This window comes from Eublepharis macularius, chromosome 10 (assembly GCF_028583425.1).
Source record: "Eublepharis macularius isolate TG4126 chromosome 10, MPM_Emac_v1.0, whole genome shotgun sequence".
In the NCBI taxonomy this organism is placed as follows: Eukaryota; Metazoa; Chordata; class Lepidosauria; order Squamata; family Eublepharidae; genus Eublepharis; species Eublepharis macularius.
The window spans coordinates 181,399-208,123 of record NC_072799.1 but is presented as its reverse complement, the minus strand read 5'-3'; the positions used below and the strand labels follow the sequence as shown (position 1 = coordinate 208,123).

General features: G+C 45.1%; 1 protein-coding gene across 1 annotated transcript in view; it reads right to left on the bottom strand.

Moving 5' to 3' along the window:
* Positions 1-8,411: 8,411 nt before the first annotated feature.
* LOC129336913 (maestro heat-like repeat family member 5) overlaps positions 8,412-26,725 on the bottom strand; it is a 120,279-nt gene continuing 101,965 nt past the window's right edge. The window contains exons 30-33 of the mRNA XM_054990329.1: positions 19,486-19,579; positions 19,073-19,128; positions 11,699-11,833; positions 8,412-8,813 (exon numbers count right to left, since the gene is read on the bottom strand). Coding sequence (XP_054846304.1) covers positions 8,773-8,813; positions 11,699-11,833; positions 19,073-19,128; positions 19,486-19,579 — 326 coding nt within the window. The 3' untranslated portion in view covers positions 8,412-8,772. The remainder of the gene's footprint in view (positions 8,814-11,698; positions 11,834-19,072; positions 19,129-19,485; positions 19,580-26,725) is intronic.

Here is a 26,725-nt window from a genome sequence, read left to right as displayed (position 1 = left end):
TGGTTATGGAGCTGTGAGAAAAAGACACCATCGCGAGATCTGCTGTGGGAAGACGGGAGACAGGAAGTGCGTAATAACAATAGAGTGGCTGGAGAGAAGCGGCCCTTGCTGGAGGGCAGGAAGAAGGGAATCGCCATTTTTGAAAGGGGAAGGGTCGCGGCTTCAGCGGAAAAGGAAGTAGGCCATTTTGGATTATAAAACCATAGAGAGACCATAGAGAAAAGACGCCCGACATTTTGGACTCTTTAAAAACTAATTTATGCAAGAAGACCGGGACATTTGAAACAAAAAAGGTATTAAATTTAACGCCACGGAGTTAAGGAAGAGAGCGGACTCGTGGGAGCGAGCTAAAGCAAGCCCCACAATGTCGAAAAAAGAGTGGCAATCGGCAATAGAAAATCTGGACAAAAAACTTTTAGAGGCGATTAAAGAATTTAAGGACATGAAATTGGAGCTGATCAAAGAGGTTAAACAGACAGTAAAATCGGAACTGTCAGAAGTAAAATTGGAGCTGTCAGAAGTGAAGAAAGGTATGGAAACAATACAAAATGAATTACAAGGAACGCAGCAGAGAGTTAAAACAGTAGAAGGAGCGATGGAGAACTTAGCAGACACGCAACAAACAGAGATGAGACTGATGAGGGGAAGGATGGCGGTTGCGGAAAGTAGACACATGGAGAAGCAGCTCAGATTTCGCGGTTTGCCGGAGATAGAAGGAAAGACAGCGCAAGAACAGATGACTGAGGTGTTAGCTGAGTACCTGGGGAAGGAGGAGGAGGAAGTTGTGGCTATCCTTGATGTGGCATATCGCGTGAACTCGAGAATTGCAACCCAGAGGAAAGTACCAAGAGATGTGATTGTGCAATTTACAACACGAAACATGAAAGAGAAGATTGTGACTAAACAGTTTCAAGATCCATTGGAGATCGATGGCAAGACAATTATCATAATGAAGGAATTACCCAGATCAGTGTTACTAGATCGGAAAAAATATAAAGCGCTAATCCAGATGTTGAAGGACATGAAAATCAGGTACAGATGGGAGCTTCCAGAAGGTTTGTCCTTTGAATTTGGAGGCGCCAAAAAGCGCATTAGATCTGAGCGGGAGATGGAGCGATTTATAAGGGACAATGAAAAGGACTTACCAACAAGATTATGAGTATGGAGTGTAAAGTATTATCTTGGAATGTAAATGGACTAAACTCACCGAATAAGAGGAAAAATATTTTCCACTGGCTATTAAAACAAAAATGTGACATTGTTTGTTTGCAAGAGACTCATATTCGAAAGCAGGATGTAAAATATTTAAAATTGGGAAAATTGGGCAAGGATTTTGTAGCAGCCTCAAGCAAGAAAAAAAGAGGAGTGGTGTTGTATGTAAAAGAGGAGCTACAGCCAAAATTTGTAATGAAAGATGTGGAAGCCAGATTTGTAGCAGTGGAATGTACTTGGAATTTAAAGAGAGTGTTGGTAGTTGGAGTTTATGCACCTAACGGTGCAAAAGAAAGCTTCTTTGAGGATTTGAGGAAGCATTTAGATGATCTTTCATATGACCAGATAATTCTTGCTGGAGACTTCAATGGAGTGACAGACTTGGAATTAGACAAAAAGACAACAACGGCACAAAAGAAAAGAGGATTATTACCAAAGCTTTTTTTTGAGTTGACTCAACAAGAGACTCTCGAAGATGTATGGAGGAGAGAATATCCTAAAAGCAGACAGTTTACTTTTTATTCTGCAAGGCACTCTACATTATCAAGAATTGACATGATCTGGGCCTCAAAAGACTTAGCGTTATGGACTAAGGAGGTAGAAATAATGCCGATGGTAGGCTCAGATCACAACCCAATTATGTGGAAACTAGGGAAAAGGAGAAAAAGGAAAGCATGGAGAATAAATGAGGACTTGCTACAAGAAGGAGAGAACATGGAGATATTGAGAAGAGAGACAAAGTGCTTCATACAATATAACGTGAACAAAGAAGTACCAACTGACAAAGTCTGGGATGCTTACAAGGCGGTTATAAGGGGCATACTAATGGACTTAAATGGTAGAGCAAGAAAGAAGAAAGAGGAGAAAAGACAAGAGATCGAGGAAAAAATAAAAGCCAAAGAAACACAGTTAAAAAAGAGACCAGGGAAAAAGAAAATATATCAGGAAATTAAAATACTCCAAGAACAGCTAACAGCAATGAGTAATAAAGAATTGGAGTGGAACCTTAAAAGACTGAATCAGAAAGCATTTGAAGGTGCAAATAAACCTGGGAAATACCTGGCATGGCAATTGAAGAAGAGAAGGGAAAAGAAAATAATAAATAAAATTTGTGAAGACAATAAAACGTATTTGGAACAGACTGCCATTAGTAGAGCCTTTTATAAATTCTACGCTAAGTTGTACAATAAGAAAGAAGTAAATAAAGAATCAATAGCGTCATATTTGGAGAAAACGAAACTTCCAGAAATCTCGGAAGCTTGGAGAAATAAATTGAACAGTGAAGTAACGGACGAGGAAATAAGTAAGGCAATACAATCTGCAAATCTAGGAAAGGCGCCAGGGCCAGATGGACTTACGGCTAAATTTTACAAGACAATGGCCAATGAACTGGCACCATTCCTAAAAGAGGTGATCAATGGAGTTTTAAGGGATCAAAGAATTCCAGACACCTGGAGTGAAGCGAATATATCATTGATCCCAAAAGAGGGCCAAGATTTGACTAACGTGAAAAATTACAGACCTATATCGTTACTTAATAATGACTACAAAATTTTTGCGAAGATATTGGCGGAGAGACTGAAGGGGTGGCTCTCGGAGGTTATAGAGGAGGAACAAGCAGGTTTTTTGCCAGACAGACAAATAAGAGACAATTTAAGGACAGTCATTAATGCTATTGAATATTATGACAAGCGTTGTGACAAAGAGGTTGGTTTCTTCTTTGTTGACGCTGAAAAGGCGTTTGACAATTTAAACTGGGACTTTATGTTTGCCACTATGGAAAAGCTACAATTGGGAGAAAGATTCATCAGAGCAATTAAGGAAATTTACAGAGACCAGACTGCAGCAATTGTGGTGAATGACGAAGCGACCAAGAAATTGACTATAAGTAAAGGAACAAGACAAGGTTGCCCGTTGTCTCCACTGTTGTTCATTTTAGTATTGGAGATCCTGATGATACAAATACGACAAGATGAAGAAATTCGAGGAATAAAAATAAAGGACTATTCATACAAGGTCAGAGCATTTGCGGATGATATAATGTTAATTGTAGAGGACCCATTGGAGAACATGCCAAAAGTGATAGATAAGATTAAGGAGTTTGGAGACTTGGCAGGTTTCTATATTAATAAAAAGAAGTCAAAGATACTATGCAAAAATATGACTAAGCAGAAACAACAATTATTAATGGAAAGAACGGACTGTGAAGTAACAAGTAAGGTGAGATATTTGGGAATTGAACTGACTGCAAAGAATATAGATCTATTCAAAAACAATTATGAGAAACTATGGACTCAGATAGAGAGAGACTTGATTAAATGGAATAGGTTAAATCTGTCATGGTTGGGTAGGATTGCAGCAGTTAAGATGAATGTGTTACCAAGAGTAATGTTTTTGCTACAGACAATACCAATCATCAGAGACTCTAAACAATTTGAAAAATGGCAGAGGAAAATATCAGATTTTGTGTGGGCAGGCAAGAAGCCTCGAGTGAAAATGAAAGTTTTACAAGACGCAAAAGAAAGAGGCGGAATGCAACTGCCCAACTTGAGACTTTACCATGATGCAATCTGCCTAGTGTGGCTGAAAGAGTGGATGACGCTAAAGAACAAGAAATTACTAGCCCTAGAGGGATATAAAAAAATATTTGGATGGCATGCATACCTATGGCATGATAAAGTAAAGGTGAATTCGATGTTCCTGCACCATTATATACGGAGAAGTTTATATATAATCTGGAAGAAGTACAGAATTTACCTACAAGAAGGAACTCCTTTGTGGGTAGTTCCATATGAGGTGATAGATCCGAGAGCTGTTGATAATGAGCAACAATGTTTAACTTACAAAGAAATAACTAGAATTGAAGCATCCAAACTCAGAATGAAGACGCAGGAGGAACTATCACCTTATTATGACTGGTTCCAGTACAGACAGATCAGAGACTTATATAATTCGGACTCTGTAAAGGGAGGTATACGAATAGAGAACTCGGAACTAGAGCAGACCCTTTTTAAAGAGGACAAGAAAAGAATATCCAAGGTATACCAAGTACTGTTGAAATGGTATACTGAGGATGAGACAGTAAAAACACAAATGGTGAAATGGGCTATAAATTTTAATAAAGAAATAACAATGGAGGCATGGGAATACTTGTGGAAGACTACAATGAAGACAACGACATGTACTAGCATTAAAGAGAACATTTACAAAATGATCTATCGTTGGTACATGACACCAAAGAAGATTGCGCTAGGGAATTTGAACACTTCTAATAAATGCTGGAAATGTAGGAAACATGAGGGCTCCCTCTATCATATGTGGTGGTCGTGTGAGGTAGCTAGGCAGTACTGGGGTGAAATAATAAGAGAAATGAGTGAAATTTTACAATTTCAAATAAATAAGAACCCAGAACTCCTGCTACTAAACTTGGGCATGGAGGGAATTCCAGCCCATCATAGGACGTTGATATTTTATATGACAGCAGCAGCTAGACTTTTGTATGCGCAAAAATGGAAAGTACAAGAAGTGCCAACTATTGAAGATTGGATTTACAAATTGCTGTACATGGCAGAAATGGACAAGATGACAAGAAAACTGAGAAATCTGGACTCAGGGCAGTTTAACACAGACTGGGAGAAGCTGAAAAAATATTTGGAGAAGAAATGGGAGGTGGGAGGAGAACTGTGGCAGTTTGAGAACTACTGAAGTACAATAAAATGTAGAGGGGGGTGACTTTACCGGGGGGGAGAAGAGATAATTGTGAACTTCTAAGCAGTTAGATTAATAGATTGATATATATACAGATATATATAGACGAATAAACAGAATATCGATAGAAAATAACTAATCATAAGGGCTAATTATAAGGATTGATTAACTAATAATATTTTCTTTTTGGTAAGACTGGTATAATGTAACAAACTGAATATGTTTATTTGAAGATATATATGAGTCAAATTGATTGATTATGTGATGATAGTTATATAGAATTATTATTGAAGGGAAGTAGAAATATTAAAGTAATTATATATAACTAAAAGAATGAGTAACATATAGAGCATAAGTCAAATTGTTTGATTTAAACGAATGTATGATCTATATGGTTTATGATTTATAGAAATATTTGAAATTGGAATTATGGAAATTGGGATAAATTGTTTATCCAATATGGAAATAATGACTCATAGTTTGGGTATAGAGTATTAAAAATAGTTAAGAATGTATTGCTTAGAACAAATGGGAGACCATATATTTGTTAGATAGAGGAATTTAAAAGGAGTAAGGGAAAAGGGACAAAGGGTTGGAAAACTGTTGGAAGTCAACAAAAAAAGGGGGGGAAAGGGAGGGGGTTAGAAATGGAAAATGGGGAAATTGATTGTAATGTATAAATAATTGATCCTAACCCAATAAAAACTTTTCTAAAAAAAAAAAAAATAAGTCAATTTTTTCTGAAATTTTAAGATTGGTCTATTATGTGTATAAGAAGTTTGACTATAGATGCATATTCATACAATTTGTTCATCCACTCAGTCATTTCTGGGCAAGATTCTGCCTTTTATTTTGCTGCATATACTATTCTCACACTGTGTGTTTTTATATTACTAGGTGAAATACTGAATAACTTATTTTTGGGATTTAGCTCAAAGCGAAGCTTTAATATCTTTCAAATCTCTTCGTGTATTTTTGTCCAATACTTTCTTGCCTTCTTACTTGGCCACCACATACAGTATGATAGAATGTTTCATCTACATATTAGATCCAGAGGAGTTAGCCATGTTAGTCTGTAGTAGCAAAATAGAAAAGAGTCCAGTAGCACCTTTAAGACTAACCAACTTTACTGTAGCATAAGCTTTCGAGAATCACAATTTTCTTTGTCAGATGCATCTGTGATTCTCAAAAGCTTATGCTGCAGTAAAGTTGGTTAGTCTTAAAGGTGCTACAGGACTCTTTTCTATTTTTCATCTATATATTGACATTTCTAATACCTTCCACTATAATCCTTGTTAGCTTTTTCAGTGTCTTTAGGGGTAATATACCATCTAAAAAGCATTTTATACAAATTCTCTCTTAACATTTGACAATCTGTAAATTTAATTTCTTTTCCCCATTGGCTCATAGAAGTATTTTCTCCAAAGTTCTGCATCTACTTTATCATACAATTTTTGACGTGTGCCAATTCTGTGGCATATTGCAGTAGAATTTTGTGTATTTTTCCTTAGAGATGTCTTGACTCTCCGCTCATTAGTTGTTCAAACATTGTTTTATCTCCGCATCGGCCGCCTTCTTTGGATAGTTGTTCTTTGGATAGTTGAGTTTGGATAGTTGAGTTTGTATACCAACTGATAATACACCAACCATGAAATATTTTTCCTTGTGATTGAATTTCTTGCCATGTTTTTATTTTTCTTCTCTGTCATATATTCATAATTCACATGGTCTGTTTTATTTCTTGTAGTAACATTGTCATAGGCATCTATTGGTGATGTCAGTGGCAAAGTCAGTGGACTTAATCACCAAAGATCGCTTCTCAGAGAATTTGTTAATACTTGACAGCGCCTTCAGGAAGCAAAGAGGAAATTAACAAACCCTCTGAGGAGCAATCTTTGCTGGCTCTGTAGAGAGGTGAAATTCAAACTACATTTCCCAGCTAACATTGCGTCTCCCTTCACTTGAGCGTCCTCATGTAATTCATCTCACTGTTGCCAGGGACTGCCCCCCCTCCTGTTATGGAGCCTGCTCTGAACTGTGTCAGTTTCCTGCCTTGCTGTTTTGAGGCTCTGCCAAAGACTCTGTTAGGGGCAGCATTGCCCATGTCTGCTTCCTGCCTCTCTGCTAGTATGGACTGTGTTCACCAGTGCCTCCTGCCTCCTTGGACACATGCCACACCTGGGCCCAGAGCCATGCCACTAGCAGCACAGTGCCAGCCGGAGGGACCCTCCGTGAGCCTGGCCAGGTACCCCCTGGTCAGTTCCTGTGGGGAGCTCCTTGCAGGACGGTCACGGAGTCTGCCCTGCTACTGGGCAGCCTGCTAGCCAGCCCATGAAGAATGCCAGGAGAGAAGCCATGTTCTCAGGCGGCAGAGAATCACCATGGACAGTTTGTTCTGAGGCTGCCATTTCAAGACCAGGCTCCTGTCACGTTCACGGAGCCCAGCCTCACCCTGATATGCATATCGCTGGAAGCCGCCCCAATGGGCGCATGTCAATACAACCACCACATTCCAGGGCAGATCCCATCAAGACAACTCCAGCCTCCTGGCAGATCCGATCAACCCACCCGGCACTCCCTCCCCTCCTTTGTCCCCTCTTCCTAAGGTGTCACAATCATACATTCAGACCCTAAAGTGGCCCATTAGCGATAGTTACAGAGCCATCAAGCTTTTGTTTCCCCTCCTGAGAACCACATGGAAGGCCCCCGCCTTGGGGTACATTTTTGGGTACTTAAGCAGGCTCTGCCTGCCATGAGGTGTGCATCATTCCTCTCCTGACCCCGACCGGGCGCGCCATTCCTCTTCTGACCCCTGACCGCCACTCTGCATATCTAGTGCAGGCATTAGATATCGCCCCGCTTCGCTGCTGCTTCTCTGCTTCTCGCCATGATCAGGTCACGCATCGTCCCGCTTCTTCGATCTCAAGTGGGCTCCCTGCTAATGCAAACGGCTCTATTTTTCCACTCTTTATTTCCTAGCTCTTGTATGTTTCTTGCTTGTATGTGCTATTGTAGGCTTATGCAACATCCCAGTAAACACGTTTTGTATTGATTAGTTATTGCCTCTTTATTGCGTGAGTAATCCGGAAGTACGGACTCTGGTATACATTGGTCAAGATCCGCGCTAGCTCAAGCTGAACTGCTTGTTAATTTCCCCATAAAATAGCAGTTCTGGTAACATCACGTAATTTAGCTCTGAGTCTTGCCTTATTGCAGGGGACGTTGACAGAGTTTCCTGAGCTGGTTGGTCAAGATCCTGCTTCAAATAAGAGTTGCGGCAGCTCAGATTGTACCTTTCTAATTTTTAACAAAATCTGTATCCCACTATTATAGTTACAACAGGAACATTACAGTTGCTGAAGAAGCTTTGTTAAAATCACAGTTCAGCTACAGCGGTCAAATCTTGGAGAAGCTCAGCTAACTGGGCACAACCTTAGCCGCTGGTTTGGTCTGGGCCCTTGATCTTTTGAGGTTCTGGAGGAGAATAATAATGAGGCTGCAGCCAGCTGTGGAACTGGGGGACGAGCTTCCCACCGTGGAATCTGGCAGGAGCTTGCATGGGTTGCCCACTTGTCTCGAGAGGCTTGGAGGCATGGCTGATGACGACAATGCAGCTAATAGTGAGATCCTTGTTGGCTGTCAGGATACGCCCTGCAGCCTGTGTGAAACAGAAGGATGCTCCACGTCTCTCTGATGGGGTTATCCAAACGGTTCCTAGGTTTTGGATGCATGTAGTAAAGATAGGATTCTGCTGCCTTGACCAGTTCTGCCAGGTTCTGCTCCTGCTGTGGGCTAGCTGGGAGCCACCCTCTCTGGTCATGAGAAACTTGTGCTGGCCAGGAGAGTCAACACTCACCGGGTTGGATCTGGTTGGAATGGAAAAATACTACTGCCTGGGAAATTCAGAGGATCAAAAAAGAACAATGCTTGTGGTAAGCATCCAAACACAAAAAAGCATACGTTTTTCGGATGTGTTTGTTTTTCATAATGACTAAGATTCCTAGAGTTGCATAACCATTATGAAAAACCAAAACTGTTTCTGTTTTTAACTGTATTTATGTAATTTGAAATGCTGTACTCTGCCCTGAGCCCGCCTGGTGGGGAGGGCAGACTAAAAATCTAATAAATAAATAAATAAATAATAAAACAGCTATTTTAAAAATATTTTTAGTTCGGGAATTCCGGAATGCACACCTCTAGCCTGGGGGTGACTGGCAGCTGCCCCACTGTGTTTTGTGGTGGTGCTGGACATACAGTCAAGGCATCGACTGCCTTGCAGGGCTCCATCCAGCAGTAGCAGTGGATGGAGCAGACTCGGCCGACAGGCAGCACCACACGGGGATGGGTACGTGTCATTTAGATGGTTATAGCCAGTGTTTGGAGCACTCTGGAGTCCTGTCTCTTCTGGTGCCTGAAGCTCAAAACCTCAGTGCAAATGGGTGGGTGGGGGAGACTGATCACTTCTTGGGATTTTTTTTAACCATGCCAGGGCTGCAGTGGGATGCCCAGTGGCCTTCCACCTCTGCTTGTGCTCACTTGGCTCAATAGGGTGCTAGTCTTGGGTGAGGGGATCATGGGTTCAAGCCCAGCTTTTTCTTTCTCTTTTGCTGCCAGTTGGACCATTGCCAGGAGAACAGGTGCTCTTTGTCGTTTGGCCGCCACCCCGACCCATGCTCCTCTTTTGGCATGAGGGTGCCCTTCCCCAGCAAAGGGGAACAGACTTTGTGGGATGCTCCATCACGCGCTCGCCTCTAAAAAGCCCTCCAGAACGGTTCAGCTTTGCATAGTTTGGGGAGAGCCAGGAGAGTGGGAGCTTCCCTGACCTCCTGAGGCAGGTGGGGGGCCCCTCAGGGAAGGCGTGTGTGTGGGGGGCAGCTTATGCTATGGGGGCACCTGCGGAAGGGTCTGGTCAGAGGAGCACACTTGCTGCGGCAGAACAGAGAGGGAGAGGGAGTCCTGCAGGTAAGAGAGGCCAAGTCCACGACGAGGGGCTTTTTACATGAGAACCAAAACCTTGAGCTGAGACTAGGAATGGTGGGCATCTGGGCAGCCAGACTGGCTGCGTCAGGGGAGGGGGCCGTCTTCCAGGCTAGACTTGGGTTGGAAGAAGACTTTCTTTTTTTTGCAGCTGCACTAACTTCGTCTCCAGCATCAGTGCTGGGTCCAGTATAACCCCCTAGGCTCTTAACCGAATCCGCAAGAGTCAACTGAGCTCCTATGCAAGTGGGGTGCTTCAAGATCCAGTGACAGTGCGGTACAGTAGTTAGAGTGCTTGACTAGGTTCTGGGGGGTCCAGGTTCGATCCCCTGCTCTGCCATGGAAGCCCAGTGGGTGACCTGAGGCCAGTCACAAACTCTCAGCCTGGCCTGCCTCACAGCGTTTGCTGCACAGAAAAAGCGGTGGAGGAGAGAATGACGTCAGCCACTTTGTGTCCCCCTTGGGGAGAAAGGTGGGGTGCAAATGAAGCAAAAATAACGCCCCCCCGCCTTCCCAATCAGAGCCACAGCTGTCTTGCCTGGACTCAGTTCCCACTTATTTGCTTCCAGCCACTTCACCACAGCTTTTAGTCGGTGACTTAAGACCTTTAGTGCATCACCAGGAGATCTGGATAGAGAGGTACAGAGCTGTGCACCTTTGATGCTCTGCGACTCTGTGAAGAGGCTTGAGGTGTCCTAAGAGAATGATGCTAGCCGTGATGGTGGGGGCTGGGGGAGAGGCTGTGCCGTGTCTGCCTGCCATTCGTCCATGCCATTCATATGTTCTCTGCTCTCTGTATTGATTTGGTCCCACCGTGTACCTGTAGGCTCTCATATCATGCTCATATATTGTAACCGTTACAATCATGCCATCCTTGGCCTGCCTGAAAACGAAAGTAATAATGCTGAGCCTCTTATCTCTGGAGTCTGCTTGTTGACCTTGTAGCTGTACTGTAACTTTTCGCAAGAGACAGAGGGAGTTGAATTCCTTGTAATCTTTTACCTTTCTCTGCCCAGACAAAGCTATTGTGTTTCTCATGAGACTTTGGGATTTTTGTGCCTAGCTGCTAACTGCCCAAGGGGGAGGGGGAATCATGCTCCTTATATCAAAGTGCCTTTGCTTGTATCCTCATTCCTGCCAACTTATCCATCTATGGATGTACTCATGAACTTACTAGATCTCTATAATAAAACCTTTCCATCCAATGTACTGGAGTGCTTGCTGTGGGGGGGTTTGGGGATCTATCTGCCTTGAACTGCCATCCCTAGAACTGACAGGCTGCATCTCTTTGCCACTGAGGCTGGTGCAGAGGCCTGGGTTGAGTGGCCCCTGCAGGGCCTCCATCTTCAGAAGGGCTGCTTGGCTGAGTCTGCTCCAGGGGTGTCTGGATCCCCCAAGCTGACTGGGCCAGAACCCTAAGACCCCATCCTCTCCACCCCCGCCTTGCTCCGCAGTGAAGGGACAAAGAGTGGAGCTTCTGGGAGGGTGGCGTGGCACAGAGCTGTGGGCCACACAACATGTGCCTGCCAAGCCACATGCAGTTACTTGCTGACTGTATATTGTACACTCAAGGGCTTGATCAATAAGAAATGGTTTTGCAGGAAAAGGGGCACTGGAGGCATACTGTATGTTATTGATTTCTATTTTTTTTTATTGATTGCTAATGTGTTTCAGTTCATTTTTTAAAATGTTCTTACTGGCCTTTGGTAGATTTTTATTGTGTTGTAAACTGCCTTGTTGGTCTATAAATTAACTGACAAAGTAGACTGGCCAGCCCTTCCTTTCACGTTCTCAGCCCTACCTCTCTGGGCAAATGGTCTCTTGGTCCGCGTGGGTGTTGGCACTTCCAGAGTTTCCCTCCTCTTCAGCACTGGCGTTCCTTCTAGCTGCAACATGGGGCTGACAGCTCGCTCTTCCAGCTCGCTGAGTTGTTTCCCTTGAGTAAGGAAAAAAGTACATGGTGAATGTACTCAGACTGGTAGCGGCTCCCCAGGGCCTCGGGCAGAGCCTTTCATATCACCTACCACATGGCCCTTTTAACTGGGGATGCTGAGGATCAAACCTGGGACCTTCTGCCTGCAAAACGGATGCCCTTCCGCTGAACCAGGGCCCCTTCCCTCCTCCAGCTCAGCACAGCTGGGCCACTGTAAAAAAAGTGGCCAAGTTGAGCGTTCTGTGCTAGGCCTCTAGCCTCAGTGGTCCCCTACACCATCCATAGGGGACTCCCTATCCAACAACTGGGGGGGGGGAACATGTAGATAATCACATTTCCACTATGAGGAGCTGCCCTCCAGTTTTTGTGTACTACACCTGAAGAAACAAAGTATTTACAAAAAATCTAAAACCAAGCCAAGTATTTACTGCCTATTCCCAAAAGGCTCAGATGTATTTGTGAAAGACAATGGCAGAACTGTAGTATAGGCCATAGTGAGAAGGGCCGGGGCCCAAGCTGTCCTGGCCTACCCTAATTTAGCAGACTCACACCTCAACAGCCCATTCTCAGAAGCAGTGGTTGTCGAGGAGCAGGTGATTCTAGGTGTCCTCTCTGAGCAGAGGATGAGCTCAGATTCATTCATTCATTCATTCATTCATTTCATTCATTCATTCATTCATTCATATTTATGTCATTTATAGTCCGCCTTTCTCACTGAGAAGGCAGATTACACAGTGTGAGACATTAGTGCAGTCAATATTAAGAACATTTCTATAAATGGTGCCCTAGGTTAGATACAAGTTCACAAAGCCATAGCATTAGCAGGAATCCAATACAACATAGTGGTGAGGTCTATTGTTCCTAACTCATTAGCGGATCATGTAAGATCGCCTCCCTACAATACAGCGCTCCTATCTGAGTAAGCGTCATGAAGGTAAGCTTCGTGGTAAGCCCATTGCTCTCTTCTGGTTTGGACAGAGAAATGTTCAGAGGCACTTCTCCAGTCAATGCGCTCCCGCAACTGCATCGCTCTTTGCAGTAGCCTCTGCCCACGAGAAGCTCTGGTTTAGGCCTGGCGGTTCCATTTGCAGCAGGCATTTCCCAAGCAGCAGCAGTTTGAACCAATTAGGGCTGAGCTGAATTGGTTCACTTTTCCATCTCTGTTTCTGGTGATATATTTCTGTGTGTGAGGGCAGGAGAACACAAGAGTGGGCACAACTTCCATTTCTTAGGTAAGGTTGTGCCTCTCTCCACACAACACTGGGAAGATGAGGGTTAAAACAGCTGCCCAGGTTCCCTTAGTCATATTGGGCATTAGGCATAGATGGACCTTTTCACCATTAATCCATCTAATCCTGTTTTAAAATCTATGCTTGTAGCCATCACTATGCCTACTGGCAGAGAATTCCACAATTTAATTACTTGTTGAATAATTTCCTTTTGTCTGTCCTGTACCTATTGCCCATCAACTTCATCTGGTATCCCTGAGTTCTAATATTATGGGAGAAAGAAAAAAAACTTCCTCTATTCACTTTCCTTGCTTCATGCATAATTTTCTAAACCTCTACCATGTCCCCCCTTAGTCTTCCCCACCCTGAAACTAAAAAGTCCCAGGCCCTGGAACACAATTATCCCTGGATGGATACTGTATAGATAGGACAGGAAGGACCTGTTGGGGATGGTGTTGCTCTGGATATCTGTGAAGAAATGCTCTGCACCCCAGGATTTCCATCAAGGTTTACCGCAAATGGGTTTGCGTTTCACCCATGCTTAGAGGTTATTAGTGGCTAACAGGACGCAAAGGAAAAGTGGAGGGGGGGGGATGAGTCAGCCCACGACAGGAGACTGAGAGCCAAACTACAAGTGACGTCTTACACAGGTTGGACACTAGTCGGCTTCCCTCAAGTTTTGATGGGAAATGTAGGCGCCCTGGTTTTACAGCTTGGCTCTCCATTACAGCTGCAAGACCAGGATGCCTACATTTCCCATCAAAACTTGAGGGAAGCCGACTAGTGTCCAACCTGTGTAAGGCGTCACTTGTAGTTTGGATCTGAAGCAGCTCTCCTTAGAAGTGCAGCTCACCCACCCTAGGGAAAGAACAAAGAGGGTGGCAAAAGTGGCACCTCAGCCCCAGGCCTGAGCGCCAAATGTCCCAGCAACTCTCTCCCTGGGCAGGAGGGCTGGAGACAGAGGGGGATGAAAAGACTTGGTACCATCCTAAGGCAGGGAGTTCACCCTTTGCTTTCTCAGCTGATGGCTCAGTTTTTTCAAAGGCGATGATAACCGTGTGCCATTCATCAATGAATGAACTATGAAACAGAGGTAGGAACCATTTCTAAATGCTTGTAACTCCAAGAAAAGGGACCTATTTATTTATTTATTTATTTATAGTATGCCTTTCTCACTGAGACTCAAGGTGGATTACATAGTGTGAGATTAGTACAATCAGTATCAAGAACATTTCCATAAACAATGCCATAGGGTAAATAAATACAAGTTTACAATGACAAAGACATACTTACAGATAAGTAAAAAATATGGTCAGAAGAACTGCTGTTATACCAATTTTCTTTTTAACCTTTCCACCAGTTTGTTGTGTAAATATAGGCATGTGTGTATGTCTCTATCTATGACTTTATTAGTGAAGTATTTGGATGATGGTAGTTTAATGTTTGCAAACACTTCCATGCCATTTGGGCATGCTTTCCTAGGAGAAGTGTGAGGAGGGGACTGGGAGTGATCCCTCCATTTCTGCACCTGTTAAGCCTGCAACAGCTGGAGTAAGATACCCAAGTGGGGGAAGCAAACCAAGAGCTGAGCCTTTGAATGGCAAAAGCACTGACCGTTTAGCAGGGTATTATGCTCTTTGAGGCTAGGGGGAGGCAGGAGAAGGAAAAGGTGAGCGCTCCCATTTTGCTCCCGTCTTCTCTTACAAGGGAAACTGTGTTCAACAAAGCAAGAAAGAGCACACGATGAAGGAGGGCAAGGGCAGCCTGGGCGTGGGATGGTGCGTAGGCACTGAGCCTCTTTAAGTGAAACCAGGTCCTCAGGGCCAGACGGATTGAGCTCTAGGGTGGCAAAGGAACTTGCTGCCATAATTTTGGATCCTCTGCCTATCACCTTTGAGAAGTCTTAGAGAACAGGTGAGGTGCCAGTTGGTGGTGGCCGTGGCCGCCTGGGTCTAAAAATATTGGTTGCCAGGAGACGAAGGGGGCCCACCCACAACTATAAGGCTGTCATTTAATTTTTATAAGAAATAAATAAAATTTTCAAAAAATACGTAAATGGAAAAAAGGTACAATTAAAATTTTTGCAAAATAAATGTGTATTTGTTAGTAATTACAATATACATATATTGTATATATTACTGGCAGTATACAGTAGATACTAAATGTAACTACAGATTGTTATAATTAAATTTTTAATTTTAAAATTTTTTAAATAAATGGTGGATATTTTAAATAGTTTGCTTGTACTGAACATTTTACACATTAACAGGTAGTTCAAAAGCATATTTCATGCAGTCCACTATATTAAGAGCAATTGTTTGAATTCACTAGACGACTGTGCGAATCTGTCAATCATTGCTTCTGCCTCCAATTCATCTAACAATTCCTTCTCAATGGATAGCAACATGTATGATTCCAAGTTCTCCTCAGACAGTGAATTTCTTAGCCTTCTAAGAATTTCTTAGCCTTCTCAATGTCTTCTCATGTTGGACTTGAGTAACTGAGAGTGTGCAATGACTTTATAAAGTTCATAAAGGTTATCATCATATGCCTTGTCATGAAGTCTGTGGGATGCCAGAATTTTCAGTAAACACGATGGGCAAGTGCTACAAATTTTACACTTGTTGCAACTGGAATCCATATTCTCACCATCATTAAGCAATAGCTTTAATACATCAAAGTTCGAAGCAAAAGAAAACAATTCCGATATTACTCGATCTTTGCTGATTTGTGGAGATAGCTTAATAATACCTTCCAGTGCTTCGTCTTCAAGGCCCTCCTCTGCAATAGTTTTAAACTTTGCTGGGTCCAAGCAGGATAAATCTTTATACAACGTTTTGTGTTGTACAAAGCATGAATCTAGTGACTGGACAATGCGGTCCATTATTAGGTTAATCACATTTACTCGAAAATCAGCTAGAGAATCTTGAGGAATTTCCTTCTTCATCTATAAGCTCACCTGCCATTATTTTCTTCTCTCTCTGCCTCTTAACTGGCAATGCTGTTTCCAAAGAGTCAATTTCCAATGTTTGATTTTCATCCAAAATCTTGTTATTACATTTATTTACAAATTCTAATGCCTTGCTGTGAACGTTAACAAATGTTCTTGTCTGTTCCTTCAACTTTGTTGTAGCTGAATCTACTAAACTCCATGCAGTAAACATATCTAAACCACTTGTCTGTACATAACTTGATAACGGGGCTGGAGTTTCAAATATGTACAAGTAAGTAAATGCTGTCAATATTGTTTCAAACTTTAGAAGACTTTGAAGTAAAACATTTGATTCTTGTTTTACTTGTTTGATTCTTAAATCGTTTCATTTTTCTTGTCCTAAATGTTTTCCAACAACTTCTATCCATACAGCCATTCTCTTGTATGATGTTTTCACAAAAGTTGCTAAATTCTGGCGCAAATTGAAAAAAGAAACTGTAGGCACGCAACATTTTGTTGTTTCAGTTATCACCAAATTCAAGACATGGGCATAGCACCATATATGAACATGTTCATCAGCCACATCAGCAATTTCACTTTGTAAACCATTACACTGGCCATGGTAGCTTGCAGCTCCATCTGTACTATCAGGTAAACATTTTGGGGGATCAATTTTAAGAGAGTCGTTTTACTCAGGTGCGTCACAAGCCCACCACGGCCTTTACCTTGAGCCTTTCCTTGTTGTTCTAATCGTTTGATTCTTTGTGTAGACTTGTTTTGTACTGCAGAAACGTGAGCTGCCATAACGGGGCCACATTTTGCCACCAAACGCGCTGTAGCTAAAAAACGGCCATGATCCCGAACCTCACTATCCAGAGGGCAGGCCGATCCATTTCCGTGACCTCAAAAAGGAAGTGCTTGCTGGCCTACCATCTTTACGATGTCTATGATCCTCATGACGATACGCCTCTGCTTCTGCTGCTTGTTTGCTCCACTCGCCTGCCGGCTCTGCAGCCCATCCCCCCCCCAACCCAGGCTTCTCTTTCTCTTTCATGCACAGACACACAGACACACACACACACACACTCTCTCTTTTGCTTACTTACTCCACTCCCCTGTCAGGCCTCACAGCCTCCCACCCACACTGCACGCACGCACACGCACACAGGACAGCGCTGGCTGCCCACGGGGAGAAAGTGGAGAGGGCGACTCACCTCTGTTCTGTTCTTCTGCGGCGGGGCAGAGCACCAGGAGGACAGCCAGGCAGTAGGCAGCCGCAGCTCCTGGGAGGCAAACCTCTTGCTCGGTGGGAGCGCGGACTGCCTACTCCAGCGCCCCCACCCCGTACAGGGCCCGCAACCCTGGGCTGAAGGGGGGATGGTGCCAACCCACAAGGATCCCTGCCCTGAGCTAATGAGCTCTGAGCTGGGGGGGGGGACAGTAGGCAGCCACCAGCCCTCCAGCAGCCAGGGTGCTCTAGCCTTCCACTCTATGTTACCATAGAGATTAAGAGGAAGGAAATTCTAGAGCATCCCCTGGCAGCTGCCATTTTCCTCCCGCTGTGGGAGTTTTCTAAATCAGGGGATTTTTAACGTATTGTCTAATGTTTAAGGGGGCCCACTTCATCAGGGGCCCACAGGGCCCACTTGCCATGGGGCAAGCTGACACCCTGGCCAGTCTGCCACTGGGTGGTGGGCAAATGTTGTTCCCATCTTCAAGAAGAGGGGGGGGGAAGAATCCGGAAGTGCCAACCTGTCAGCTTGACGTCCATAGCTGGAAAGCTTCTAGAACAAATCATTAAGCTGTCAGTCCTTGAGCATTTAGAAAAGATGGCTGTGATTGCTAAGAGCCAGCACAGGTTCCTCAAGAACAAGTCACAGCAGACCAACCTTATCTCCTTTTTTTGATATAGTTACTACTTTGGTGGATCAGGGGAAAGCTGTGGGCATAGTTTAACTTGGTATCTATAAGACTTTTGATAAGGTCCTGCATGCTATTCTTATTGACAAGCTAGTAAAATGTGGTTTGGATATGTCTACTATTAGGTGAATCATACACAAAAGGGTGCTTGCAAATGATTCCTTATCGTCTGGGAGAAGAGCGACAAACGGTGTGCCTTGGGGATCTTCCCTGCTGGGCCCTATGTTGTACAGCAACTTTATAAATGACTTGGATGGGGCAATAGAGGGGTTCTCATTAAATCTGCAGGTGACAGCAAATTGGGAGGGGTAGCAAATATAGTAGAAGACAGAATCAAGATCCAAGATGATCTTGACAGGCTGGAAAATTGGGCTAAAACTAACAACATGAATCACAACAAGGATAAATGTAAGGTAAATTAGTAGATTAGTAAAAAAAACAAAGACATCTTTATAGGGTGGGGGAGTCTTGGCAGTAGTACAGTGTGAAAGGAGCAAAAAGATCTAGGGGTCTTAGTAGATCACACACTGAACATGAGGCAGCAGTGTGATGTAGCGCATGTTTAGCCTGGAGAGAAGGCAACTAAGGGGCAATAAGACAGCCCTCTTCAAGTACTTGAAAGGCTGTCTCAGAGGGTGGAGCGGAGTAGTTTTCTGTTGTTCCAGCACGGGATGAAGCAGTCTAGCCCCTTGAGACTGGGCTGGCTGAGCAAATCTCAAATTCTCCATAGTAAAAACAAGGGCTTGTGGCGGCATTTTACCACAGGCATCGCCTCAAAAGATAGACGCCCCTGAGCCCACTACCCTGAGAAATGCGATCACTAAAGGTGGGCAGGGAAAGAAGGAAAAAGCATTATTTGAGTTTGGCTTCTGAGCTTCAAGGCTAACGCAGTTCCTCTGAAGTGAGGCCCAAAGCCGAGGTGTAACTCCTCCTGTGGAATTTTGACCCCCCCCGGAAGTCTTGTGAGGAAACTCGGATCTTGCATTGTCCAAGCAAGAGGGGCACGACCTGACCAGCCCCCCCCCTCCGCCCCCGCCCCCATCCCTGCCAGAGATTGAGATCGGCAGTTTGGGGAGGGGTGAGCATTTCACCCTGGGGAACAGGGCTGACCGAGGCAGGAGTGCCGGAAGAGAGTCCCGTGTTCCTCCCCACCCGCCTTACCGTCCTGGCTGCTGCTGTCAAGCGCTTGGCCGCTCCTTTCTCCAGCTCCAGCAAGCCTGCAGGAGCAAAATGCTGTTGAAAGTCTCCCCAGCAGCAAAGACCAGCCAGGACTTGAGCGGGGAAAGAGGCGGCTTCCCCCATCTCATGTGCTGTCTGGGGTGACTAGATGTCGCACTCTTAAGCTCTGGTCTGTCCGCCCCCTAAAGCCCTTCCCATCTCTCTCTGACCTGGCAGCAGGTGGGCTGCTGAGGGACCTCCTCCTCGCAACCACGCACATGCACACACACCCACTGTGTTTCATGGCCGCCCTTCCTGTTTCCCTGGAACTCCCCCCACTTCCCCACTCTCTCCTCTTGTGCTGACTAAGAAATAGTTCTGTGTCCTGCATCCCCTTGACAGCCTCCCTTGCTCACCTCCGTTTCACAGTCAGCTTTTGCAAAATCACTCGGTACGTTTTTGCGAAGTTTGCCATGGTGGAATCAGGGCTGGATTCCATTGCCTGGAAAACTAGAATAAAGGGACAGAATAAATCAATAACATAAGTGGTTTGTTCTTTTAGTAGCCCCTCTACAAATGTGCTCAGAGACCCAAGTGGTGCACAAAGGGTTTGTTTGGTAATATAATTTCCACCACCTGAAGGTTGCCCTCCCGCTTGTGCTCCAGCAGACCCACTAAGCCCCACAGCCCAGTTTCCAAGCGGCAGAGTATGCGGTCCCTCTTTACTGCAGCTAGGACAGATGCACACCTGCACGCACGCACGCACGCACGCTCATACACCCTCCCTCTTCTTGATATAGACCTGGTGGTGGAAGAAAGTGCAGTCAAGTTGCATGTTATTTCTGGCAGCCCCTGCTGGGGTTTATAAGGCAAGACATGCTCAGAGGTGGCTTGCCATGGCCTGCCTCTAATATACATACCTGCTTTCCCCCATAGCTCAAGACAGCTTATAAATTCAGATCTACTACAACGAAACCCCCAACAGCCGCCTTCCCTCAAAAAAACACCTGCAGCCTCACCTCATTCAAAGCCACAACAAGTGCAATGGCCTTGCAGGGCTTCCTAAACCCCTCTCGGGATGGAGTGGTGCTCAATCACACACACGCAGCGGAGCAGCTGGCCTGTGGCAGCCTGAGGACTGCAGTTGCCTCTCTGGGGCACATAGGGAGAGTCCAGTCCTTTAGATGTGTCGGCCCTGGACCATGAAGGATTTGAAAGGTACAACCAGAACCTTAGACTGGACTCAGAAACCAACGGTCAGGGAGTGCAGGAGAAATGTCTTCCTGTCAGCTAGCTCCTGGCATTAATTGGGCTGCTGCATTCTAAACCAGCCACACAGCAGACTCCGATGGTAAGCTCGGCATGGCTGCGCTGGCTGCGCTATCAGCTGAATGCGCCTGATGGAAGGGACTCCTGGCCCGTACTTCACTCTTTCCGAACAGCAGGACTGGGTCTGTGCGCACCTCAAGCTCATATCTCGCTCTGCCAATGCCAAACCTTCCAGTGAGGAGCCAGCGTGGTGTAGTGGATGGTCTAGGATCCGGGAGAACCAGATTTGCATCCCTGTTCTGGGTGACTTTGGACCAGACACACACGCTGACCCTAACCTTCCTCACAGGGTTGTTGTGAGGATAAAATGGAGGAGCCAGCAGGAGGGGGATGAGGGGAGTGATGTTGCGTTGGGATGGTAAAACCACAGAGTTTTGGGAAGATCTTAGACCATACAGTTCTTTTACCATACAGTTTTATTTGGGGGGGGGGGTGGAATCCTAGAGTGTCATGCCAATGCAGTGACATCACTTCCAGGTATTTGCCACGCCTGCCACCCCTCCCCCATATTCCCCCTGTTGCCCTGTTGAGTAGCAACAAGGACAACAGAGAGTGGCAGGCCTGGGAAATCTACCCTTCAACCTGATATGATGAGAAAGGAGTGGCCAGCTATGTCAAGGGCCATTGATGGCTCTCATAGTATCTGTCACCGGTCCCCCAAGTCCTTGAGGAGGCCAGGAGGGTCAAGAAACAAAAACACACTTCCCGTTATCCAGGGTAACAAGTTGCCACCAGTTTCCTCTAACTAACCCTAAACTCAGAGACCGAGAGAACAAAATCTCTTAACAGCAGCCGTTTCCACACGGCTCCCCGCTGCTCGTAACAACCCAGAAGATCGCGCAAAAAACACGATCTTCCGCGTTTTTTGCGCGATCTTCCGGGTTGTTATGAGCAGCAGGGAGCCGTGTGGAAACAGCCAGTATGAGGTGTTAACCAAGAAGTCAGCCCTGCAAGGTAGGACACCTGCAGGCTGAGTTCCACAAAACCAGTTATTTGGTAGCTGAGGCTAAATGGGCCAAAGTAATGGCTTCAGACTGAAGCCTCCACATCCAATAGCACTACATGAAGTATAATTAATAAAGTTTATTAAGAACTGTGCAAAAGATTACAGATACAGAAATTGTGCAAGACAAGAAAGAAAATAACAAAGCCTAAATAGCTAACTTAAAAAATTCTAAGCAGGCTTTTGGTGCCTAATAATCCAACTGTTACCTTTTCAGGTCAAACCACAAAGTCCAAACAGAACGCCAGGATCCCAGGCCTCCAACTGTAGATCCCAAAGACCAAGAACCGACCGGCTGCCAGTTCAAGAGCAAGGTGGCTAAAGGCAGACCCAAAAGCGAAGCCAGGAGCAATGAACAAACTGAAGATCACATTCTTACGCCATGTTGCCCGCAGCATGGCCTGACCCTGATGGTCCAATCACGTGGCCATGCCCCAGAGGCCAAGCCCCCACCAGTGCTCTGAGCATGAATGAGGGTGACGTGCAGGGGATGAACCCCCTCCCCTCTGACCCTGGCCTCAGTGGTGCCTGAACTTAATGAACTCATCCACAACTGGTTCTGTGAACATCTCTAAGCTGGTCTCTCTGGCAACAGTTAGCTCTAGAATTACGTTTAGTAATTTTCCAGGGATTTCTCTTGTGTCCTGAGTAGACCAAAAGCCTGACGTTTCATCAGTCAAGAAATGGGCTAAGAGGGGCTGGGTATTTTTTTTTAACTGTTGTACTGTAACTACAGCTTAGAAAGCCTCAGTATCTGTGTAGTCAGAACTATGTACTGTCCCTTTAACAATTGGTACTCATGGGAATTGTAGTCCCCCCTTCAATATAGAAGTTTATTGTAGGCTTCCTGTGAAGGTGTTAAAAACTTGATTGTCCTCTTCCTCCCTTTGTTTGGGACGCTGCTCCTCAAGCAAGGATGCGACAGTTATAACGAATTTACCGCTTGTCTACAACAAATCTGGACCAATAAAGATGTATCTTGCTTATGTTTGAACCATGCTGCGTTCACTGGCTAAAACTGTGAGTAAGGATCCCTTTTACGATCTGGGTTGAGAAAGGCAGCGCGTTAGAGCTAATCTGGAAGCTAGCATCTTTCCCAGCTGCTTCCAGAATAGTAAATTCGTTAAAAGACTCGTCTTGATCCTTCACAAAGTAATTTCAGTAAGAAGCATGTTCTGCTCCTTCATAACTACAGCATGTTTGCTCTTGCAAAGATAAAAAATAACGTGTGCATGTTTCCATGAAGATGGGAAACAAAACAAAATCAGCCCCCTCTTCTCCTGGCTGCAAAGGTTCCCTTTGTCCTGTAAATGCTGATACTGGCGCCTTTCAGTTGCTAATTGACTGATCAGCCTGGGAGCCCACCTTCACTAGCCGGAGAAGGAGACCAGCAACTTAAATAAGAATGTTTCAGCCGCCTGCATGCTTTATTCTCAAGCAGAGGAAATGTCTCATGCCTTCAACCTGTTGCTTGTGATTTGAATGCTTCCTAACTCAAAGTGGAGGAGAGCTCCAGTACGGATCACCTCTCTCACACCGCTTTGAATATACCTCATGCCTTTGAATCGCAAAACAGCAATATTGCTCAGGGCTATGCTTCACGCCAGCCTGCTGTTGTAATACAGAACGCTTTCGCCACAACCCCAAATGCTGAGCACACAAAGGAATTCATACTCTGAGGAGCACAGGCGTTTGAAAGCATCTCCAGAATCCAGCACTAAGCTGGGAAAAGTTGCTGAGCGCAAACAACTCCTCAACACAGAATTCTGATCCGCACAGCTAACAAGGGGAACCTGAAAAGCATTTAGCATAAGAAGAGTAGGCACAGCTAAGGAGCACACCCACACCCCTAGTGGTCACTTAGAGCAACTACAACTGAATCCTTATAAAGCTCACTCACTGCGCCCCCAGTGGCCAACCTAGGAAGTGCAGCCAACAATTCTGTTCAAGCCATACAGAAGTCACGTGCTTGCGCTACCACAACAGTGCCACCGCAACAGCGCTACCCTAGTGGGCTGAAGTAGTACTGCCGCTTTATCACTGCGCCCCCGGTGGCCAACCTAGGAAGTGCAGCCAACAATTCTGTTCAAGCCATACAGAAGTCACGTGCTTGCGCTACCACAACAGTGCCACCGCAACAGCGCTACCCTAGTGGGCTGAAGTAGTACTGCCGCTTTATCACTGCGCCCCCGGTGGCCAACCTAGGAAGTGCAGCCAACAATTCTGTTCAAGCCATACAGAAGTCACGTGCTTGCGCTACCACAACAGTGCCACCGCAACAGCGCCACCCTAGTGGTCTGAAGTAGTACTGCAGCTTCAAAAAAAATTTTTTTTTAAAAAACCTTTTTTTTGCCAAAATGGAAACTCCTGTGGGACATCCGGCAGGTGAAGAGGATATCATAGATCCTGCCAACACACCCACTACTCCCTCCAATGGCAATGATGAAGCTGAGTCCAAATGTCCACCACGGAAAAGAACACTGACTCGCAAGATGCGAGATTTGTTATCTGCCAAGAAAGCAGAGAGGCTCAAGGAGTCTGAAAAGCATTGGCTACGGATACAAGAGTGTCTGGGAAAACTGGATAAAGCAGCTGATGTAGACGATCTGCACGATCTGAGAACACTTCTGACTAGCGAGTTTGTGCACTGGACGGCTCATATGGAACGCGTGCGTGACATCTTGGATCAGCTGGACACAGAGGAAGCATTGGCTGAACAGCGACACCTTCAAGAGGTGCACGACACACAGGAAAAGCTCGTTGATGACGCCATGCATAATTTGGATAGACGCATCAAGGAGGAGACTGACAAACTTGATTCTGCCAGTGGTGAACCACGTTCTAAAGCCGGTTCTTCATGCAAGTCCAGACATCCGTCCTCCACTACTTCATCGTCCAAGCACAGTAAGTCATCCTCAAAACGCAGTAGCTGTTCTCATCGTTCTAATACCTCCTTGTTTGCCTTGGAGGTGGCCAAAGCAAAGGCAGAAGCTGCTGTGGCAACCAAGAGGGCTGAATTTGCCAAGAAGGAAGAAGAACTGATGAAGGAAGCTGCCAACAGGGAAGCTCAGCTGATGAAGGAAGCTGCCAACAGGGAAGCTCAGCTAAGGAAGGAAGCCGCCAACATGGAGGCTCAGCTACGGAAGGAAGCTACCGACAGGGATGTTCAGCTACGGACACTCCAAAAGGAAGCAAAAGCAGCGGAGTTACGCGCCAAGGCGAAGGCCCTAGAGGACGGCTTCCAGGATTCGGATTCAGATCACAACCTGCCACAGCTGGAGGAGCTGAATCCAACTCTACGGGTACTGACCTATGTAGAAGAACAAAGTGCCTTCACAAAAGGCCTTGCCGCACTAGCGCTTGACCCCGCTGCTCCGGAATTCAAACCAGCGGCGCCTACCCAGCCTGTACCTTCCATGCCAGTCCAGACCTCGCTCGGGCTTGTGGAGCCTCTGGACACCCTGGATCCAGGCGTGTCACCCCGGGCTCCAACTGCTATTGCTGCACCCCCGTTGCCTCAACCATCTGCTCCTGGCGGCCCAGCCTCAAAGCTCACCGCTCCTGTTCTTATGCCTGTGTATGCGCATCGGTGGACAAAGCGGGACCTCGCTGAAAGAGGCATGCAGAAGTTTTCAGATCACCCAGAGGACTACTTGCTCTGGAAATCGAAGTTCCGTAATGCTACTAAAGACATGGGATTACAGGCAAATGAAGAACTCACACTTCTAGCTGCATGGCTGGGACCTGAGTCTGCAGCCCAGGTGGACCGCATTCATGCAGCTAATGTCGAGGATCCTGAAACAGCCTTGCCGCTAGCGTGGGACCGGCTCGACAAACATTATGGCGACTCATCAGAGCTTGAGGTCTCACTCATGAGGCGCCTGAACAAGTTCCCCAGAATACCCTACAATGAACCACGTAAACTTTGGGACTTGGCTGATCTTCTTACTGAGTTGCAGGCTGCTAAGAAGAATCCAGCACTACCAGGGTTAGCTTGCCTCGATCAGTACTACACACAGAGGAGCATCATAGAGAAACTGCCACGCCCGCTTCAAGATAAGTGGGGTGACACGGTGAGCTCCTACAAAAAAGTACATCGTGGAGCATACCCTCCTTTCTCAAACCTCGTGAGTTTCATCGCCTCGCTGGCGGAGACACGTAATGATTCCCAATGCGGATATTACGCGCACCCCAATGAGCCTCGTGATGAGAAGACTCATTCTCGGGACATCAGGACTGTGCCTTCACGGGATACCAGGCACAAGCCTCTACGGGACTCCAGAGCCAAGACAACTGCTTCGTTGCTAAAAACAGGGGTCTCCACGACGCCTGGCGAAGCCACCGTAAGTAAACCTTCTTTTTTTTTTTGAAAAAATTTTTATTGGGTTAGAATCCATTATTTCCACATTTACATTCAATTTTCCCCAATTTTTTCATCTCTAACCCCCTCCCTTTCCCCCCCCTTTTTGTTGACTTCCAACAGCTTTCCAACCCTTTGTCCCCTTTCCCTTACTTTTATTAGCTTCCTCTATCTAAAACAAATATATATTCTCCATTATTCTAAGCAGTACATCCTTAACTATTTTTAACATTATATGCCCAAACTGTAAGCCTTTGTTTCCATCTTAGATAAACAATTTATCCCAATTTTTCAATTTCAGGTATTTCTATATATCATAAACCATATAGATCATACATTCGTTTATATCAAACAATTTGACTTATTCTCTATATATATTACTCATTCTATCTTTTTATAATAGTTCTATATATCTCTCCTCACGTAATCAATCAATTTGACCCATCTATATCTTCAGACATTCAGTTTGGTACAAAACTTGTCAGAAAAAAAAGAAAATATTGTTAGTTAATCGCTCCTTATATTTAGTCCTTATAATTAATTATTTTCTCTATGTTCTGTTTGTTAACCTATATATATCTATATATATGTCAATCTATTAATCTGACTGCTTATTAATTCACATTTATCTCTTCTCCCCCCGGTAAAGTCTCCCCCCTCTACTTCAATACTTCAGTAGTTCTCAAACTGCCACAGTTTTCCTCCCACCTCCCATTTCTTCTCCAGGTATTGTTTCAGCTTCTCCCAGTCTGTGTTGAACTGCCCTGAGTCCAGATCTCTCAGTTTTCTTGTCATCTTGTCCATTTCAGCCATATACAGCAATTTGTAAGTCCAATCTTCAATAGTTGGCACTTCTTGTACTTTCCATTTTTGCGCATACAAAAGTCTAGCTGCTGCTGTCATATAAAATATCAACGTCCTGTGTTGGGCTGGAATTCCCTCCATTCCCAAGTTCAGTAGCAGG